Below are 17,254 nucleotides of genomic sequence, written 5' to 3'. Positions count from 1 at the left end.
CTCTATTACTATCTCCACACAAGAATTGGAGGTTGTTCATGACTTTGTGTACCTCGGCTCAACGATCTTAGACACTCTGTCCCTAGATGTTGAGCTGTATAAATGCATTGGGAAAGCAGCTACCATGTTCTCTAGACTCACAAAGAGAGTATGGCTTAACAAAAAGCTGATGATATATACCAAGATCTGGGTCTATAGAGCCTGTGTCCTGAGCACACTCCTGGACTGCAGTGAGTCCTGGACCCTTTGTGAATGGCAGGAGAGGAAGCTGAACACCTTCTATATGCATCATCTCCGATGGATTTTTGGTATCACCTGGCAGGACAAAGTTCCAAATAGAGTAGTCCTAGAACGAGCTGGAATTGTTGACATGTATACATTACTGAAACAGCGATGTCTATGTTGGCTTGGGCATGTTGTGAGAATGGCTGATGGTCAGATTCCAAAAGATCTCCTATATGGAGAATTAGTACAGGGAAATCACCCCAGAGGGAGGCCACAGCTGTAATACAATGATATCTACAAGCGGGATCTGAAGGCCTTAGGAATGGACCTCAACAAATGGGAAATCCTGACATCTGAGCGTTCAGCCTGGAGGCAGGCAGTGCATCATCGCCTCTGCCAATTTGAAGAGACCCTTGTCCAGCAGGCTGAGCCAAAGAGGCAGCAAAATCAGGGAGCTGGACAGGGGACAGATTGTATTTGTCTTCAGTGTGGAAGGGATTGTCACTCTCGAATTGGCCTTCTCAGCCACACTAGACGCTGCTCCAAGACCTCTATTTAGAGCATGTTACCATAGTTTCTTGAGACTGAAGGATGCCCACACACACACATTTATAAAGACACATGGTGCAGTGATTAAACTGCAGTAATGCAGTGAAGACTCTGCTCATGACCTAAGTTTTATCACAACGGATTCAGGCAGCTGGCTCAAGGTTGATTCAGCCTTCTGAGGCCAATAAATTAAGTTCCCAGCTTGCTCCAGGTGGGGATGTACAGCCTGAATAATTAACTTGTAAACCGCCCAGAGAGAGTTTTAAGCACTAGGAGGCGGTATACATATAAGCAGCACACTTTGCTTTTACTGAGCAAAAACAACATCTTGGTCTCTAGCCACTACCACTGCTAAACTGCAGTTCCCCAGCAGATTTCTGCTAAAATATAGACCTCAAAAAGAAAACTGATTCCCAGGATTCAGTCATAGAAGTGACAGAAAAACAAACAAACAGGGAGAAAATCATTTTGTAGCACAATGTCCCCATCACCCTGCCATTTGTCTTCCATGACACCAGATGCTTTTCAAACTTGCAAAGTCTTCAAGGAGTACTGTGTAAGCTTTTGTGGAAGGAGATGAAAATAAAACAGCCAAACTGTGATTAAACTGGGAGAGCCTTAATCTAATGTCCATGCTTGACTGAAATTCTACCTTTGATGCATCAATCTATAAGTATGAGGAGTGAACTCTTAGTATGGCTCATTACATAGTAAGAACAGTACTGCCTGCATATCCGTCGTTTAGTCGTTTAGTCGTGTCCGACTCTTCGTGACCCCATGGACCAGAGCACGCCAGGCCCTCCTGTCTTCTACTGCCTCCCGGAGTTGTGTCAGGTTCATGTTGGTTGCTTCGCAGACACTGTCCAGCCATCTCATCCTCGGTCGTCCCCTTCTCCTCTTGCCATCACACTTTCCCAACATCAGGGTCTTTTCCAAGGAGTCTTTTCTTCTCATGAGATGGCCAAAGTACTGGAGCCTCAGCTTCAGGATCTGTCCTTCCAGTGAGCACTCAGGGTTGATTTCCTTTAGAATTGATAGGTTTGTTCTCCTTGCAGTCCAGGGGATTATCAAGAGCCTCCTCCAGCACCACAATTCAAAGGCATCAATTCTTCGGCGGTCAGCTTTCTTTACGGTCCAGCTCTCACTTCCATATATCACGACAGGAAAAAACATGGCTTTGACTATTCGGACTTTTGTTGGCAAGGTGATGTCTCTGCTTTTTAAGATGCTGTCAAGATTTGTCATTGCCTGCACATAAGGGAGAGTAAATCAACAGGCTAAGAGAACATCATATCAACATTCAGGAACTCACAAACACAAGGACACCCTCTTTGTCCCCAGCCGTAATGTACCGTGTCCAGTGCCAACAGAAACGTCTCCTGGGGTGGAAAAGATAGCAGAGAAAGCACAAAAATATCCTTGAAGTGAATACAGCTGGCTGACTGGCACCCAGTACTCCTGTCTTGTTCTAGATCGGAGATAGGCTCAAATGCAGTTATTGGAATTAAGAGGTTAAACCTGCACTAGTAAACATACATAGGTTGGGAGAGACATTCCCATCTGTTTGTGTGTATGTGCAAAGGAGGGGAGAGCATCTTTTATTTCACCCACTGACATGCTTCGAATGAATGCCTTTTTAGGCAATGCCCATCAATTTAAAACCAACAACCTCTGTAACTTAGGGTTTAAGTCAGCAAAACCAGATTAATGCAGGTTTTTTTAAAGTCAAGAAAATATTTGGAATGCCATAGAAATTAATCCCAGACAGGGGCTTTTTCTTGCTGCTAATTTACTATCTCATTTCCAGTTACAGAAGCTCTTCATGCCGAGTTGTACAACATAGGCAGGAGGATGAAACGCTAGCCAGCATTCCAAAGAACATTTCTAATTTAAACATGTATGCCTTTTGCTCTCTTATGAATCAGGTTTCAAATTAAGTATTTTACTTTTTTAAAAAAGGAGTACTTATTTTCACCTGTACAGTACTTGTTTCCTTGATGTTATTCTGATTATCTTGTGGTCAAGGTTTACTATTATATCGATACACTTTTTTTAAAAGTATAGTTAAATTTTTCAGCTTCACTAAGCAAACAGCTTCGAAGCCTTGTTCCCTTTCATCTTGAATTTTTATTTGAAACCATCTGTGAGCCCACAGAGGAGCAACACACACACATTTCTCTGTATTTGGCAATAACTGATAAACCAAAGATGACAGGTGCCATCTTTGACTCTTATTTCTTTCTCCAACTGGTTACTTTCCAGATACAGTGGTGCCTCACACAACGATGTTAATTGGTTCCAAAAAAATCAACGTTGTGTGAAACATCGTTCTGTGAAACACCATTTCCCATAGGAATGAATTGAAAACCAGTTAATCCGTTCCAATTGGAACAGATTGCCGTCTTTAAGTGAAAAAACCCATAGGAAACATCGTTGAGTGAAACAATGTTTCCTCCATTGGAATGTATTGAAGCCGACTCAATACATTTCAATGGCTTTGCGAAGTCCTTTTTCGCACTGTAAAAGTGCCTTAGTGTTTGGAACAGGTTTTAAATGCTTGCAATCGTTAGCCCACCTCCTGAACCCTTTGCAAACTTAATTTGATGTTGTTCTGAGTTGTCCTTAATTTTTAGTGATTTTTAAAATTTTCTCTCATTGGAATGTATTGAACTTTCCGTCCAATGCAGTCCAATGAGAGAAAATTCAAAAAATCACCAAAAATTAAGGACGACTCAGAACAACACCAAATTAAGTTTGCATAGGGTTCAGGAGGTGGGATAACGATTGCAAGCATTTAAAACCTGTTCCAAACATTGTAAGGCACTTTTAAATGAGCGAAAACGGACATTGGAAAGGGCTCTTTGATCTCCGTTTTCCTGCTTTTGAAGCTCTTTCTGATGTCCGTTTTCGCTCATTTAAAAGTGCCTTACAGTGGCTTTTGGAGGGCTAGCCAAACCCTAAGTTTTTTCAACAAAATTGAAAAGTTCCTTTCTGCCCTCTGCTGGCAATAAAATAGATGTTTTGCATCCAAACCAGCCTTCCACCTTTTTCAGCCATTACATTTTAATATCCTTTGTAACAGGGTGATCGCTCTTCATAGGTCTGGGTCTGGACATATTCATTCCTGAACGTTGCAGGATGACTCTCACTCCCACCACCCAAAGTTTGTTCTTATAAAACAGGATGGAAAAAATCCTTATGCCTAGTGACTAAATAAAAGAAGAAAAGTCTCTCTGTGTGGGGGGGAGCATTTGGGCCCCGGGGGGTGGGCTCACACAGAATCCACATGCTGCATGTTGCTCTCTCCTGCTGTATATGAACTTTAAGATTCACCGTTCTCCTTAACTGGCGTTCTACTGATGTGAGTTTATTTAACTCTTTGAGAAAAGAGAAGGAACAAAAAATTTGGTAGGGGACTGTGCTAAACATATCTGTCTAAATGACGCAGAAGGGGCCAGGCAGTTCAAAGAACAACATGTGCATTCTTCTGTTCCCCCCTTCTGGTCAGGAACTGATGATGTGTGTTGCTTTGGTACTCTCTCTTACGCACACGAAAGATCATCTGAGTCTAGTGTAGAAGGCAGGCTTGTCATACTGATTATGGAACAGCACATGATGGTATTCCAGAGAATACAAAAAGCACCAGCGTCTCCTTAGAAGACCTGCTATATAGGAGATCACTATATCAATACTGGAGAAACTTTTGTGGTATACATCTTAGAAATATTCAGTCTTGGACCAATACAGACTATTGAAATATTGGCCAAAATTCTATTGCTTAGTGGAATAAAGGTAAAGGTAAAGGTTTCCCTTGACAATTTTTGTCCAGTCCTGTTCGACTCTAGGGGGCGGTGCTCATCCCTGTTTCCAAGCCATAGAGCCAGCGTTTTGTCCAAAGACAATCTTCCGTGGTCACATGGCCAGTGCGACTTGGATACGGAACGCTGTTACCTTCCCACCGAAGTGGTCCCTATTTATCTACTTGCATTTGCATGCTTTCGAACCGCTAGGTTGGCGGGAGCTGGGACAAGCAACGGGCGCTCACTCCGTCGCGTGGATTTGATCTTACGACTGCTTGGTCTTCTGACCCTGCAGCACAGGCTTCTGCGGTTTAGCCCACAGCGCCACCACATCCCTTCGCTTAGTGGAATAAATAGCACTAAAATAGGTCTATTGAGATAGACTTAGACTTAGATGCCTGCACTGAGCAGAAGCGTTCAACCCGATGCCTTATAGGCCCTTTCCAACTTTATGATTCTATGCTTCTATGTTCCATTAATTCAAATAGGCCTACTTTAACTATAACATATTATGCTAAAACATGTCACAATTAGAGTAGGCCCCATGCAATCAATGAAATTTATAGAGAAATTAACTAATTGATTCAATGGGCTTATTCTACTGCAATTTATTACACCAAGCAACAGGATTTTGACCGCTGAAGTTAAGACTCTTCCTAAAATAGCAGTCAGTAGCTGAATCTCGTTCCTTAAGTTATACTGTGCAATACTCAGGATATCGACCACTGCGCCAATGTATCAGAAATGATGTCCATGGGATTACATTTGTCATGGGGAAATCGGTGTGGGTTGCAGGACAGGGTGGTGGTGGAATCTTTAATTTCCATAAGTTTCTGCCACTGGTAATTAACAGAGATGGCATGAATTGCCAGTTTGCTGGTTCATTTATCAGGCCTCCCAGCCCCACCTTTCCTCTGATGGATGCCTACTTAGAGGTAGCAGCCAGAGGAGGAGGGGAGGAAAGTCAGGCTGCTGTCTCTGAGTGGGTGCCCGACAGAGGAGGCAGAGCTTCGAAGCGGTGAAACCTGTCCAGCTGATAAACAAACTGGCATGAAACATCAAACTGGAGGTTCATGCCCTCCTCTAGCAATCAGCCTTACATAGTGCGGCTGCATGAACAGGATTGCAGCCAGTGCCAACCAAGGAAATCTTGCAAAAATAGCTGTTATTGATACAATGCTTGTTTTAAGATACATTAAACAGACTCTTTTAGTGACTAAAAGCATTTTAAAGACTGTAAAGATTTTTCCAGATTGCCAATACCCTATTATCCTCAGTCAACTGGTGCAAGCTAAGAGGTAGGACATGGTTTGTCTCCAATTGCACCCATTATTCCCAGTAAGAACTGCCTTCTTGACAGCAATATTCAACTAGAAAGAAGCAAACAGAGAAGCAACACAAACTTGATTTTAACTTTTTTTTTTTTGAAAAAAAGAGAGGGACTCTTTATTGAGAGCAGCATTTTAAAAAAACAACAACACCTCTTGGCTGTTCTACCCCTCCGCTCAAGCAAACAGAAACTAAAATGACTCTAGGCTGCAATTCCAGTAATAATATATAAAACATTTTTTGCTAAGGCAGAGAGGTGTCAACATATTTTTTTAAGTAAGAAAGGAAAAACAAACATTGACCCAAATAATGATATAAAAAAGGCGACACTGGATAGTCAAAAAAGCTAGTGAAAAATCTCCTTCATATGTCAGGCACTTAGTGTTTGTTGCTCCTTTTTCTTTTTGATATGTGGGGAGGTGCCAGATAGCCTGACTGAGAGACAAAAACAACTGCTTAATAAATATACAGGTTCCTCAAAAAAAAAGGAGAGAACAGCATATTGTGCAGGGGTGCTAAGGAAAAAGGTCTCCCTTCCAGTGAGGATGGACACCAGATGTTATGGAAGAGGCCTGTTTCAAGGAAAGAGAAAGGGCCATAGCCATAGATGAAGCTACTCACTCCTCTTTTCTCAGATGGGGCTCCTCACTGAGGGCTGGGAGCCACACATAGCATCCCAATTTGGCCACTACAAGGGGAGAAGGTCAGAAGGTTCAGAAATACTGCTGTGCTACATTCCTTGGGAAGGAGAGGATGCAGTAACCTGCATGGCTATGTTCGTTTTTTCAACCTGTTGTTGTTTGCGTAATTAAGCTGAAAACTACCCAGAGTATGCCCTAGCACCAAGGGGTGGTTATGTAAATCTAAACAACAACAACAGGAAAATCCATCCAGATACAGAGGTGGAGATACAGATATGAAAGCCGACCGTCTCCCTTGGGAGAGGCGACACACTGGGAGACTTGCACAACTTATTTGGGTCTCATTGTAGAGATCACTTCCACAACCCCCCCCCCCCAGTCAAAAGGACACAAGTAGCCCCTTCTCAAGTGGGTGCCCCCTCCCCCAACGTAAAAGTTGCTCCTAGGAGCAGCCTGCCTGTGCTTTTATTGTGACGACGATCCAAGAAAAAGATAGCGAAGAAGATGTGCCAAGACAGAGAAGTCCCAAAATCTTGCCACAGGCACTCGTTATGAAGTTGGCCGATGGGGGTGGCAGTGGCTCCCAGCGTCCCCCTTTTGATCTCTTGGATGTTGCTAAGTAGCCCTGTGGACACCGGAGGTAGAACCTATAGGAAATGCAGCCTTGGTCAGGCACAGGGGAACGGGGCCTGATGAAGAGGCCTCTCAGGTCAAGGAGAAGATGTCCATTATCTTTGTCCACCAGTTTTAACATTCCATGGTCCCGTTGGGTTTCAACTCCTAGGTCCCAACTGGAAAGTCTGTAACAGTCGAACGACCAAAAACAAGGTTTTGAACCCATCCCCGCTACTCCCGGCAATGGGGAAATCAGCATTTCTCCACTCAGGCTTTGCTTTCGGATGGGGTTTCTCCAAGCATGTTGGCGATCTCACTGAAAGACGGGCGGTCCTTCGGGCTGGGGGCCCAGCAGCGCTGCATCACCTTGTACATCTTAGAAGGACAACCCTCTGGGTGGGGAAGCTTCGTCTTTCCAGACTGTAAACCTAAATAGAAAACACAGGCGAGAGAAAGCAGAGATTGAAGAGAGGAGGAACTCAAAGTCCAGCCCTTGATCGGGGGGAGGCATGGGCTGCACTGCCACACAGCACTGAGCCACTGTGCACCAACATAGGCTATCATTGAATCTGCCTTTAACTACCGTATTTTTCCATGTATAAGGCTATACTTTTGTCTAAAACCTTTAGACTACAAATTGAGGGTCATCTTATACACAGAAGCTGAGGAGAGAGAAAAAAACAAGTGGCGGGGAAAGCAGGCATCAAAAAACCTGCCTGTTTTCCCCTCCACTTGCTAAACCCCACTTAGATTTCTTAATTTTGGGTTAAAAAATTGGGGCCGTCTTATACACAGAAAATACAGTATGTGTGTCCTGTGAGAATCCCTGCTGCCTTTTTAGTTTCTCCCAAGACAGTTCCACTCTGCATTATTCTGGCAGACATATCGTTTCGTTTCAGCTCTGGAGCGGCCAGAAGCCATTCAACAGGTCGACACGCAGTGGGTTGCATCAATCCTTCCCATAAAGATCAGAGGGACTGGACACACAGCAAGCTTTTCATGATGTCATCCTCGTCCTGATGCCTTCTGAGGCTTCTGCATCTTCCTGCTGACCCCAGAACACCCAGGACTGTCAAAGAGACCCAAGGAGGGATTAGATATGAGCAGCTTATCTTTGGGGAGCTTCAGGCTGCTTGTGAAATCAGATAAAACAGCAGTGCTTATCATCAAAAAAAGTGCTTTTGAATTACTTTCAAGTGTTCCATAGATTTTATCTTCTTGTCGTATTATCATCGTACCATCTGGATTTTCCCTCCCTCCTTTTTGGGGCAAAGATATAAAGATGGTTTGTAAGACTTCACAAAATACTAATTCTGCTTATCTTTTCCATCACCAGCAAAGGGTGATACACGAAGGATCAGTGCTCTGCATTGACTCAATAAAGGAAGCTGCATTGTGGAGTCTGCAAGACCTGAGCAGAATTGTCAATGGCAGAGCCTTCTGAAGGTCACAGATGCAGAGTGGTTATGCGCCAGATAGATCTGATGGCGCCTAACAACAGCATGATTATGCTATGGCTGGCTGATGCAGGGAGACCTTGGCTGGCACAGGGCCAACCAGTGAGCTAAAGGCAAAAAGTGAAATCTCAGCCAGGTACTTCCTAATTTATAGTTCAATCTTGTCCTAGGTACATCTACCTGGAAGCAAGCCCATGGAACTTATTCTAAAGCACATAACTATGATGATGATGATGATGATGATGATGATGATGATGATGATGATGATGATGATGATGATGCTTTTACTCCACCCATCTAGATTGAAACGAATCTACTCTGGGTGGCTTATAGTCCGAGCAATATAAAACAAGGATTAAAACAGACAATATCCCACCCCCGAAGCAAGTAAAGATGGAAAAACACAGGGAACTAAATAATGATGGAAGGGGGGACCTACAGAACTGATCTTGTCAGGAGGAGGAGTATCACATCTATGATTTAACACATCTGGGCTTCAACTTGTAGCTTTTTTTTCCAGGGAAATGTGGGAAACCTACACTCACATGCAAGGGTTTTAGGAACTAATATTTTCTGAAAAGACAATTTTTCAAATTTTGCAATTATATTTATATTTCTGAACCTGCATCTTGGGAATGGGAAATCTTCTAACAATGAAATATACATTTTTACTCCGCCTTTCTCCGTAAGAAAGACCAAGGTGGCTTATATCATTAAAAGACAATGTTTAAAGCTAAAAACTGTTAAGTATGTACAAAAACTTTAAAAAGGGATTAAACAAATACTGCACTAAAAACAGTAAACAAAAAGCAACACCGAAACACGTTCAAAGCAGTAAGGTACAACAATCCATTTAAAAAGATCCACTCAAGCAGCCAGTCAGTTGCTCGGGGAAAGCCTGCCTGCAGAGAAAGGTCTTTGCCTGCCTGTGGAAGGACAGCAAAGATGGGGTTAGACTGGCCTCTTGTGGGAGGGAGTTCCAAAGTCTGGGAGCAGCCACAGAAAAGGCCCTCTTTCTTCCATGTCTCCACCCAAAGCATCTGTGAGGGTAGTGGGACGGAGAGAAAGGCCTCTTCTGACAATCACTCAGTTTCATTTTTGATTCGCCTCTTTTTTTCTTTGAACTAATCTGCTGTCTATAGGAGCCCTTCTGGTGGCAGGCCTGGATCAGGTGTCCTTCCGGCTCCCAGCAGAGACTGTACAGGCAGACGCTGAGAGGCCAAGGTGAACATTCACTTACCTGCTAGCACCTCTTCACCTGCCAGTTTGGAATAGGGCATTTCCCCCAGCGTGAATATCTCCCACATGACGACCCCGAAGGACCAAACATCAGACTTGGTGGAGAACTCGTCATCCAAGACCGCTTCAGGGGGCATCCAGCGGAGCGGGATCCAAGCTTGATGGTAGTGATAGTATTCGCTGCTCACCAGGAAGCAAAGGATAAAAATCAGCTCTGTGCCAAAGACGTAACAGCTGCCTTCAACCCAGCCCAGCCAAAGGGCAGTATCCCCTTACCTATTGTAAACATCCTTGCTAAGGCTCAGGCTTGACACCTTCACCTGCCTTTGTGCGCTGACGAGACAGTTCCGAGCGGCCAAGTCTTTGTGTACAAATCGGTTGTTGGAGAGATGCTCCATCGCCAGGGCCACCTGGCAGCAGAAGGACACCTGTGTGGAAAGAGGAACATACAAGCTGCAGAAAGTAATCATGAAGCAAGCGACCCGTCCGGCGGTTGTTGGCTGGCAGGTGACAAAATGTGAAGGACAGACATCTCGTGTGCCGACACCATCCGTGGCCACACCATATTCCTGAGAAATAAAGCTTGGCAGTTTTTAAAAATGTTTAATGGGTTGCAAATCTAGTAAATATTAACTGCAGTGCCATACCCACACCTAGCTCCTCTCTGCTTGCCAGCCTGGAATAGGGCACATCACTTTATTTATTTATTTATTTATTTATTTATTTATTTATTTATTTATTTATTTATTCACTCACTCACTCACTCACTCACTCACTCACTCACTCACTCATTAATTCCTTCATTGCATTTATAGCCCGCCCATCTAGTCGTACCGACTACCCTGGGCAGGTGACAGCATATCAAATCTAAGTACAATTTAAAATCATAACAATGGATTACTAAGCAAAACGATCCAAGATGGGAGACTTTAAACACAGAACACACGCACGCACGCACGCACGCACGCACACACACACAGGGCTTCAAGCATTTCCCTTACATCTACACATGTTCCATCTCTGCCCTTTCATGAAATCCACCCTGTCTTGATCCTTATGTCGGTTTCCTCTGCATACTTCCTGCAGCTGGCTTACATCTGTTCCTGTTTCAGTTCTTTTAAAAGATGAATCCAATGCACTTGATGGATACCAGATCAGATGGTTTCCCCCTGTGTTTTTACTATTCTAATTGAGTTCCAGCTATGTTCCTCCCAGAATCTTAGAAGAAGAAAAAAAATAGAAATGGGGGAAGTATCATGTGGTAAACTGCCCAGATACAGTGCCTTGCACTAATGGGGCATGATACAAGTTAAATAAATAAATAAAATAAATAAAGTAAATAATAAAATAAATTTCTGTAGTTTTGTTGCATTTTCGGCTCACTTCAACTACATCACCAATTAAAATGCTAAAGAGTCCTGTGGCATCTTTAAAATGAAAAAGCGTTTTTTGGCATAAGCACTTGTGGGCTGCAGCCTCGGTTAAACAGACATTCAAAAAGGGCTGGAAAGAATATGAAATAAAATGAAAATGCAAGAAATTCAGCATGTTGGTCACATTTGCTCCAACAGACATGGCTGCCTCCTTCGAAAATACAGAAATGAGGAGGTCTGCTGGCATAATTTAAAAGCAGCATTCAGATACCTGCCCATATGGAGCCAAATTTCACATGCCTGCCATTCCGCATAGTCTCTCGAGTCTTTGGTAGCCAGACCACGAGTGTAGCTTCTAAAATCAATCAAAATCTACCTGCAAACATCATTTCTCAGAAGAGATCAACTCGCTGCATCTAAAGCACAAATACAGAAGGGCAAGACAACGGAGAGCTGCAAGGGAAGTCCTGTGATTCCAGCCATGGAGAACATGGAGCCATGTCGTCAGGTGATGATAGCCATCGGCTCCAATAGCCAATAGTAAGGAACTGTGGGACTTGTAGTCCACCAGCATCTGGATTGCTATAGGTCTCCCATCTCTGCTCTAGCCTATAAACTATCTTATGTGCCTACTTGGTATCAGGCCCCATGCATTTGTTCTCTCCTCTGCAAATAAAAAAGGGTGTTTTTTTGGGGGGGACATTTTGATGCTAAAGTCTCCAAGTGACCTAAAACTTTCCCACCTTACCTTTTGTTTTGTGCTGATGGGTTGAGATTTGAGCTTCTCATCTTTAGTCCTGGAAATCCTCAGGAACTGTTTCAGGTCTCCCTATTAGGAAAGCAAGCAGGCATTATGTTCAGCCCCAGGCAGGCAAAATCCAGAGGCAGACAGTCAAGCCGGAAGGAAGGGCAAGCCTAATCTTTGCCCACAAAGGGACACCACTTCTCAGAGGCCATGAAGTGAACATGAAAGTGATAAAGCATATGTGTAGCATATGTTCAGTCTAGATTTAGCTACACCACATGGGTACAGCATTTGGAATGTCCTACTGGGGCGTCAGAAATGATTTTCACCAAGTGTGGGATACACTTCTTACATAGGATGTTTTGTAATCTTTTCTTACTATCCCCATTTTATAACTGTTCATGTCCTTCATACACAGGACAGCCTTGCTCTGCAACAGTCGTGGTCTCTGTTCATCACATCCCCTTTTCAAGTAACTGCCTCCAATCAAATAAGAGTAGAATTTTTATATAAACTGAGATAATCTCTTTATCTGCCACTGGAAATCTTACTGAATAAACTTCAGCTGTCTGCCTAGCTTTACCCAAAGCACTCTTTACTGTGTACATCTACTATCCTTTGCTGGGTGAAACGTCATGTTGTTGTTATTTTGACTTATATACTGCCCTATAGTACTAAAGCACTCGCTGGCTGATTTACAACATAAATACGCGAACAACACTTTGCCCCCCAGCAAGCTGGGTACTCATTCTACCAGCCTCGGAAGGATGGAAAGCTAAATCAACCTTGAGCCGGCTACCCGAATCTGCCGGGATCAAACTCAGGACATGAACAGAGGCTTGGCTGCAGTACTGCAGTTTAACCACTGGGCCAAGGGGCTCATCACATGTCCCAGTCAACTCATGGCAAACCTATCAACAAAAAAGCTCTCACAGAACAAGGAAGTCTTACCAGATCCACATATTCCAGAATCATATAGTGAGGCTCTGCTTCCCGGCATAGACCGAGCAGTCGCACCACGTTGCTGTGGTTCAGTTTGCCAAACATCTCAAACTCCCGTCTGAAGTCCAGTTGTAGTTGTTCATCTCTCGTTTGAAGGCTCTTAACCAGAACAAGCACTTCAGTTTCATTGTCTTCAATGCCTTTGGCCTTGGCTAGGAAGACTTCTCCAAACTTCCCTTTCCCTGAAAGAAGAGAGCCACTTGCGAGGACTGTCCATGGTGCACACAGTATTAATGCAGAAGACCACCTCTACACTTGAGTACTGCAAGTGCGTATTTGCTACAGCCTTTTTCTAAATCATCCAAAATGTTTGCACAACACATGACATTAGTGACGCTTAACATGGTGTGCGCGCCACCAATCCCAAGTTGAAGGCAGCAGGGAGTCGTGGTCGCTATAAACTCTAAGTTCCCTGAGATCCTCAAACGTAATTTTATATTAATGGAATGGAATGGGGTGAAAGAAAAGGAAGGGCACCAGTCAAACCCATTCCACCGGTCTGCAGTGGGGCTGAATTAGCTCCACTCGTGTCAAACCCAGTCTCTTCCTGATCCCAAGTTTCTGTCCCATGGGTTGGGGCAGCCTACACGCTGTTGCTGGCATCAGAGCTTCAGCAGAGTCCCACATCATCTACCCACTTCAGTGAGGGATTATCTTCCCCAGCCCTTCCTGCTGTTGCCTAGAAGCACTGCCTCCAATGCCTGGACTGAGCGATGGTGGAGGCAATTGCTGCTGGGTGGGCTGAAGGTGGGTGCTTCTCTACTGTGTTTTCCACCTATAACCCAATCCAGGAGTGAGCAGCCAGCAAGATAATCCGTCACTGAAGTGGGTAGGTGATGTGGAACTCTGCTGAAGCTCTGATGCCAGCAACATAGGATAGAAGATAACAGCCAATATTCCCTAGCTGCCTATAATGTTCAACAAATAGAGTCAGTGCAGTAAGTACAGTGGACCCTTGACTTACAGACGGCTTGACTTACAGACTTTTTGAGTTACAGACTTCTCTGGCCACAAAATTTAGGTTTGACTTGCAGACTGAGATTTGACTTACAGACCAGAAAAAAACCAAAATGGAACAAAAACGGCCTGTTACGGGATTAATCGGTTTTCAATGCACTGTAGGTCAATGGAGACTTGACTTACAGACTTTTTGACTTGAGAACCGCCTTCCAATACGGATTAAGTTCTCAAGTCAAGACCCCACTGTATTTATGTACATGAACAGTAAGACCCCTGTATCTGCTGGGGATTGGTTCCATGGCCCCTTGTGGACACTGAAAACCACAGATAACCGCAAACATGATAGCTAGATATAGATAAAGGGGGGGGATTTAAAATTTTTTGCATGCATTACCAGAACTGACCACAAGAGGGCAACAGGGGGGCATGCTATATATTTTTCACTAAGAAGTATTCGTAGCAGTCTCTGGCTCCATCTGGCGCCCTGTTATGTAATACACGTGAAAATAGTTTTTTTCTGGTTCTTTTTCTTTTAATATTTTTAATATTTTTAATATTTTCAGACTATGGATAAGTGAAACTGTGGATACTGATCCCACATACACAGGCGTTCTCATGTAATCTAAAAGCAAGTGTTCTATAGGAACTTGCTCAAGGAGAGAGACTGCAGTGGGGCGGGGCATAGGAACTGCATAGCACGGACTGTTATTGATGATGGCACTGCCAGGCGGTAGGCGGGAGAGGCTCACCTGTGCCTTATTTAAAGGGAGAGGAAGCAGAATGCAACATACCCAAAGGAGTGATTGTCTGCAGGTTAGAGCGGGGGAAGTGCATCTTGTCCCCAGTGCTGTGCCTCTTGTTGACGGCAGCGCTGCCACCGAGGTTCGTCAGAGCCACTTCCTCCTGGATCTCAGCCGTGGTCTGCCCATTTTGCAACAGAGTTCCCCCTGGAAAGAAAATGTTGTTTTCAGAAAGGGGATCATGTGTCTTATGGGTAATGTTCACAACTTTCATCAAAAGAGCCTGTCCGGTCATGTTATAAATAAGCCCTCCATGTGCCATCAAGTCACGTCCAACAGACAGTGACTGCAATACAATTTTCAAAACATGTGAGATGTTCAAGCAGGATTTTACACTGCCAGTCTCCAGTGAGCTCCTATGGTCATGTCACACCCTGATACTAACCGGAACATAAATCTTTTGACTCACTGAAATACTTTGCAATGAATGCAGAAGGCTGAAAGGGAGTAAGGTCTCTTTCTCAACAAGAGGTTCCTATGCCCTGAATGTTCTGCTTTGAGAAACAGATTACCTGCAAATATAGCATCCGGTACAGACATAGTTAATGCTTTTGAATCGTGGTGCCGGAGGAGACTCTTGAGACTCCCCTGGACAGCAAGGAGAACAAACCTATCCATTCTGAAGGAAATCAACCCTGAGTGCTCCCTGGAAGGACAGATCCTGAAGCTGAGGCTCCAATACTTTGGCCATCTCATGAGAAGACTCCCTGAAAAAGCCCCTGATGTTGGGAAAGTGTGAAAGGCAAGAGGAGAAGGGGACGAAAGAGGACGAGATGGTTGGACAGTGTCATCGAAGCGACCAACATCAATCTGACCAAACTCCGGGAGGCAGTGGAGGATAGGAGGTCTTTTTCCCCACCCTTAATAGGGACGTGGTGGCGCTGCAGGCTAAACCACAGAAGCCTGTGCTGCAGGGTCAGAAGACCAGCAGTCGTAAGATCGAATCCACGTGACGGAGTGAGTGCCCGTCGCTTGTCCCAGCTCCTGCCAACCTAGCAGTTTGAAAGCATGCAAATGTGAGTAGATAAATAGGGACCACCTTGGTGGGAAGGTAACAGCGTTCCGTGTCTAAGTCACACTGGCCATGTGACCACGGAAGATTGTCTTTGGACAAAAACGCTGGCTCTGTGGCTTGGAAACGGGGATGAACACCGCCCCCTAGAGTCGAACACGACTGGACAAAATTGTCAAGGGGAACCTTTACTTACTTCCCCACCCTTAACAAGAGGTTCCTGTGCCCTGAATGTTCTGCTTTGAGAAACAGTTTACCAGCAAATATAGCATCCAGAACAGACCTAGTGACTTGCTGATCTTATCGCACAAGCTTGTCCTTTTCTCTTTGTAACAATGCAGAGCTCCTCTGCTTTGCTGCTTATATGTCTTAATGGCGGTCTCTAGCCTCCTATGAAAACTCAAGTCACTTGTCTTCCTTACGGGCAAAATTGCAGGCTGAACAGTGACTAAACCTTGTTTAATTCAATTTACTGATTCATGTTAGGCATCACCACATCACATCATTAATCTTCCCAGCTATTCAAACCTCATAGTCCATAGATAGCCATCACTCTGCTGTCTAGGTCACACCTCAAAAGAAGCAGGCTTTCGCTTGTGCAAGTTCATGTTACAACACAGTTGATCGTTGTAACACGCTACAATCCTGGCGTGATTATTTTTTGCTGCAGTGAGCTAGTACAGCTATTCTAGTATTTGGATGGAAAGCTTAACTATGGAAAGCATGAGTCAATGTCCCTCACCAGCTCCTGAACCGCGGAGGCTGCAGCATAAACATCCCCCTTATTAATCATTTAAGAGCAACAAAAAAATTTGTGGGGATTTTATTTCTTGGAAAAATTAACCAGACTTACAAAGCAGCTAATTATGGTCACTAGAGGGCAACACAGCCACAACATTCAAGGATGCTAGTTTAGCGCATCGGCTGCCTTCCAATTCCTGAAATCTGATTAGCTCCTATTGCTGTCTGACCCATTACTCGAGGCTCGTGCAGGATAGCACTCATGGTTATTTCATAGCCCTGCAATAGCTAGAGCAGAACTCATCTCAGTCCCTCCGCAGCAGGAAGTTACTGCTGTCAGCCATGACGGATTAACAGAGTATTCTGGGCCACTCTTCCATCCTCAGAGGAGCTGGGAAATTCAAGTATGCCTTTGAGCAGGGAAGGCTGGAGAATCATCTGAAGTACTTCCCAGGCAAGAGGGACCAACCCAGAGAGACCAACAAGAGAAGAGACATTCTTCTCCTTGCACAGCATTATTTATTATTTGATTGATTGATTTAAAACATTTCTATGCCGCCTTTCTCCCCAAAAGGACCCCCCAAGTTGGCTTACATGATTGAAACAATATTTAAAAGCTAAAACAGTAAGTATACAAATATACAAATATCCAGCACAGGCTGCAACCTTGATCTGGTTTTCGACTGACCAGGAGCACCTCTTGCCTTGCCTGGATTAACTTTCAGTTTATTTGCCCTCATCCAGTCCTTTAATGACACCAGACACT

At 44.2% G+C, this 17,254-nt stretch overlaps 1 protein-coding gene across 1 annotated transcript in view; it reads right to left on the bottom strand.

Moving 5' to 3' along the window:
- Window positions 1-5,981: 5,981 nt before the first annotated feature.
- PTK7 (protein tyrosine kinase 7 (inactive)) overlaps window positions 5,982-17,254 on the bottom strand; it is a 124,354-nt gene continuing 113,081 nt past the window's right edge. Inside the window, exons 15-20 of the mRNA XM_020796900.3 lie at window positions 14,727-14,882; window positions 12,925-13,157; window positions 11,977-12,057; window positions 10,132-10,283; window positions 9,857-10,035; window positions 5,982-7,587 (exon numbers count right to left, since the gene is read on the bottom strand). Of these exons, the coding sequence (XP_020652559.3) occupies window positions 7,427-7,587; window positions 9,857-10,035; window positions 10,132-10,283; window positions 11,977-12,057; window positions 12,925-13,157; window positions 14,727-14,882 (962 nt within the window). The 3' untranslated portion in view covers window positions 5,982-7,426. The remainder of the gene's footprint in view (window positions 7,588-9,856; window positions 10,036-10,131; window positions 10,284-11,976; window positions 12,058-12,924; window positions 13,158-14,726; window positions 14,883-17,254) is intronic.

The sequence above is a fragment of the Pogona vitticeps genome, chromosome 1 (genome assembly GCF_051106095.1).
Source record: "Pogona vitticeps strain Pit_001003342236 chromosome 1, PviZW2.1, whole genome shotgun sequence".
Taxonomy (NCBI): domain Eukaryota; kingdom Metazoa; phylum Chordata; class Lepidosauria; order Squamata; family Agamidae; genus Pogona; species Pogona vitticeps.
The sequence above is the reverse complement of the archived record's forward strand: the minus strand, read 5'-3'. Positions and strand labels throughout refer to the sequence as shown.